Source organism: Galeopterus variegatus, unplaced genomic scaffold, assembly GCF_000696425.1.
Source record: "Galeopterus variegatus unplaced genomic scaffold, G_variegatus-3.0.2 Scaffold2798, whole genome shotgun sequence".
Classification (NCBI taxonomy): Eukaryota; Metazoa; Chordata; class Mammalia; order Dermoptera; family Cynocephalidae; genus Galeopterus; species Galeopterus variegatus.
Genome location: NW_007728909.1, coordinates 162,717 through 166,555, shown reverse-complemented (window position 1 = coordinate 166,555; position 3,839 = coordinate 162,717). Strand labels below are relative to the sequence as shown.

At 36.2% G+C, this 3,839-nt stretch overlaps 1 protein-coding gene across 1 annotated transcript in view; it reads left to right on the top strand.

Moving 5' to 3' along the window:
* Window positions 1-3,839, top strand: part of PDE4DIP (phosphodiesterase 4D interacting protein) — a 153,448-nt gene that overhangs the window by 86,898 nt on the left and 62,711 nt on the right. The window contains exon 21 of the mRNA XM_008583029.1: window positions 1,063-1,190. Within this exon, the coding sequence (XP_008581251.1) occupies window positions 1,063-1,190 (128 nt within the window). The remainder of the gene's footprint in view (window positions 1-1,062; window positions 1,191-3,839) is intronic.

Genomic DNA, 3,839 nt, shown 5'->3' with positions numbered 1-3,839 from the left:
GAAAGCAGGGACAATTACTGGGGCTATCCTCTTGATCATTTGCTGTGTGGATTGCTCTATTTGTTATGTGGATTGCTCTGAGCCTCGGTGTCTAAATCTCAAGTCAGGAGCAGTGCCTATTTTACATAGCTATTGCAAAGATTAGATGAGAAGACAGGGTAGATGTCTAAAACATGCATATAGTAAGCACTTAGTGTATGTTCCTTTCCTTTTTCTGCTTCATGTTCTGTTAAAGGCTATTCTATTATAAAAGTAAGGCTATAAAAGGCACTGATATTCATTGAATATCACTGAAGAAAATACATTCATTGTGATGGCTTAATATACCCCGGGATCTGTGATTACCATCATGATGAATATATTTTCTTTTGTCTGTTGATTTTTGGTCACATATGTCTTTTTGGTTCATTTTATATTCCCTTCATTTTTTCCTCATTTTGCCTTTCCTCCTAGCCCCTTTTTCTCTTTCACAGTTTTTATGTTTTTACTATTCATTTTCTTCCAGTTTATTGTTGTGTTTTAAACATGTTTTCTTTCTACCTCAGGAAAATGAAGGGTGTGATAGGACCACTTGATTGTATTACTTTTTAAAGAACTTCTGGATCTTTAAAGTCTTTGTGAACTGAATTCCTTTTCTGAGCATTGTCAAGTTTGGTAACAAATGAGAAATATCTTCGGTAGCAGTCCTACTTGGCTCAGTTTTGCTTCAGTTTATATTTCATTTTTCCTGAGTTTTAGTTTTTCAGAAACTAAAGCTCTTAGTCAAGTAATGAAATTTCTCTTACTTGAGCTATAAGGCTGTGAGATAAATCTTAGGAACTGATTGGCCCAGAATCTAGCATAAAGGGTCAAACTTTAAAGAAAGGAGCAGACCTTGCTAATCTACCAGCAGTGAACACAAGTGCCACAACAAAGACAACATTCATTTATTGTGTCCTGGAGAACAATTACTTTAGAAAATCTCATGGCTCAGAGTGGCGTTGATGGCCCTTTGGAAGCATATGTGGATTCATTACAGTTGATGGCTAATCCATTTTCCTTCCATGTGGCATGTTTAATTAGCTCTGAGAGAGACCGAACTCTGCAGGTGGAACTGGATGGGGCCCAAGTGTTACGCGGTCGGCTAGAAGAAGTTCTTGGAAGAAGCCTGGAGCGTTTAAGCAGGCTGGAGACCCTGGCCGCCATTGGAGGTGGGGAACTGGAAAGTGTGAGAGTTCGTCACAAGCATGCCTTCTGAGCACTGGAGGGTCAGACTGCAGCCCAGGATGGAAAACCTTGTTTACACTAACCAGAGAGAGCTTTGCCTGACTTTGGCAGAATTAAATGGTGACTTACTAATTACAGAACTGGTACAAGTAGCATCAACTACAAAGTGAAACTCACTTTAGCCTATGTGTATCTCACTGTACATATCTATCCCTAAATTGAATGGTGGAGATTACAAAGTGTATTTGCACATTTTGAATCATACCATTTTAGTTTTTCCACCCATATTCATTTCTTTCCCCAGCCCCTCCTTCTCATTCCCTCATCCCTTCTATGGGCCAATAAAGTTTATTCCTCCCCCACTTTCACAATCCATTTCACATGTTCCATATTATGTCATAAATGCATGCGTGTGTATTATTTTTGCCATTCAATCAACTCCTGCTCTTTGAGAGCAGTTTTTTAATCAATAGAAGCTTCAAGATGAGAGAAAGAGATTGAAAGTCTATAAGAATGACTTTGCAAAACTGGTAGAATTCTTATCAGAAAGTAATGAAAATCAGGAGAGTAGTAGTGTAATAGTAGGGCAGGCCAAGTTAAAGAGCAGAGGCAAAAATTACTAAAGTGTTTATAGCAAACCTCTACTTCTAATATTGTTTTCGAGTTGATTATTGAATGACACAGGTGAAATTAGATTAGATGCAGGTTAAATTCTATTTAAAAATTTTTCTTCATTGATTTCTTCAGGTTTCTTTAAACCAAAGGCATACTGTTTAATTAGAACGTGAGTTCAAGAAAGATCTTCCATAGTCAGAGTTCTCTGTGTACAAAGATAATTTCAAATGTAATGTCCCCCTTTAAATTCAGTATTTCACCAGGTAACTCATTATAGTGAAAGGAGAATACTGCTTCTATACTTCCATTTGGTAGTGACAGTAGATGAAGTCTTATTTTTCACTATTGTGTATACATTTCTACATATTAAAATAAGTAATAGCATAGTGCCAATAACACCGAGGTCAAGGGTTTGATCCCTGCACTGGCCAGCCACCAAAAAAAAAAAAAAAAAAAAACTAATAGGCTTCAGGCTTTGGAGTGCATGAATAGTTTAGAAAGAAATGTTGCAGATTTATATTCATAGGTTTTAGTCATTATCTCAATGCTTTCTTGTGGCAACATGACAGGTATAAAGAAGAGGGCACTGGAGATGGTATTTCTGGTGTCTTAAGTGTGAAGGGTATGAAAAGTAACCAAGATCACTTTGGAGCTTTGTGAGTTCGACACTATGAGGTTTCTTATTTCTGCTGGATATAAGTACCCTAGATTAGAAGCTGAGATTTCAGTTACATTACACTGGGAATTGAGGCAAGTGGGATTGAGGCTTTCTAGCACTACAAATGTGACTGAGTACCCTGTCTAAACTAGGTGGAGCACAGTGATTTTTTTTTTTTTTTACATTTTTTACATGACACTTTATTTGTTTCACATTCATGTGTTGACATGGCTTGCATTTTAAATTCTATCCAAGTTTTTGTAACCTTAGCTGTGCCTATAACAGAGCATCAGTCAAACTAAAGTGGTTAGGGAAAAATGTTCTGCTGGAGAAACACCTGGAATCTTCTGATTAAAGTAGTTTGCAAAATATTGATAGCCATAGGCCTTCTTCCTAATGGATATGCCATTCCAGTTTTAATGGCTTTTAGAGCAAAAACAAGTCATTTAAGGAAAGAGATAGGAAGTGTAAGAAGAACCGTCCACTTTTCTTAGTCTCCCAATTTTAAGAGATCCTTTTCTGCACAAAACTATTTGTAATTTTCCAGAAGTAAGGAGGAGGTTAATTGAACTATATAAATATCAACCCATCAAAGAGTAGTTTGTTGTTTCATTACAACAAGGCATTTGGAAAGTATCTTTCCTTCTACATCTGCTGTTGAGATTCAGTTATGGTTGATTCTTGGGTTCTGATGGCCCATGGTGATCACAGTAATTTATGTTAATAACTACTGCTTCTACCAACTTTCAAGAAGGGTAGGTTGATAGAAGGGTAGAAGAGTAGATTGAAAAGTTGAGAGATTTGTCTTGATACCATAAATATGACTAAAATCTAGTGCTAACTTTCTGGTCTTGATAGCTAGAATGAGACTTGCAAACAGTGCTAGCTGGAGAGAGCTTGCTGGTCTAACAATTTTGTGTGATAATTTCACATCTGATTAGAGAACACAATTCTGATGAGTTTTGTCTAACTCACAGGTGATGCTGTGATTGGACACATCACATAATCATATTTAGTGTGCTATGATATTCCATTCTCCAGGAGCACAGACTTTCTTACTGTGTTTTTCTACTTCTGTCAGCCATTTTTCAACATTAAAATAATTTTAGATAAAGCATCATATGCTTATTGAACTTTGTGCTTGAATAAAGTGTTGAAATAAAAATAATGTAAATTTTTTACTTAGGCTGTGCTTAATTGGAAGCATTGAACTTAAATTGAGAAAAATCTATATTGATAGATTTCATTTATCTCATATCTCCTTTTTGAATGGTAGCAAATATACAAAGTAATGGTTGTTAAGAGGTCAGGGTAGATGAAGTCTGTAGTTTTTGAACTATAGGGTTGAAAAGGACTTCCA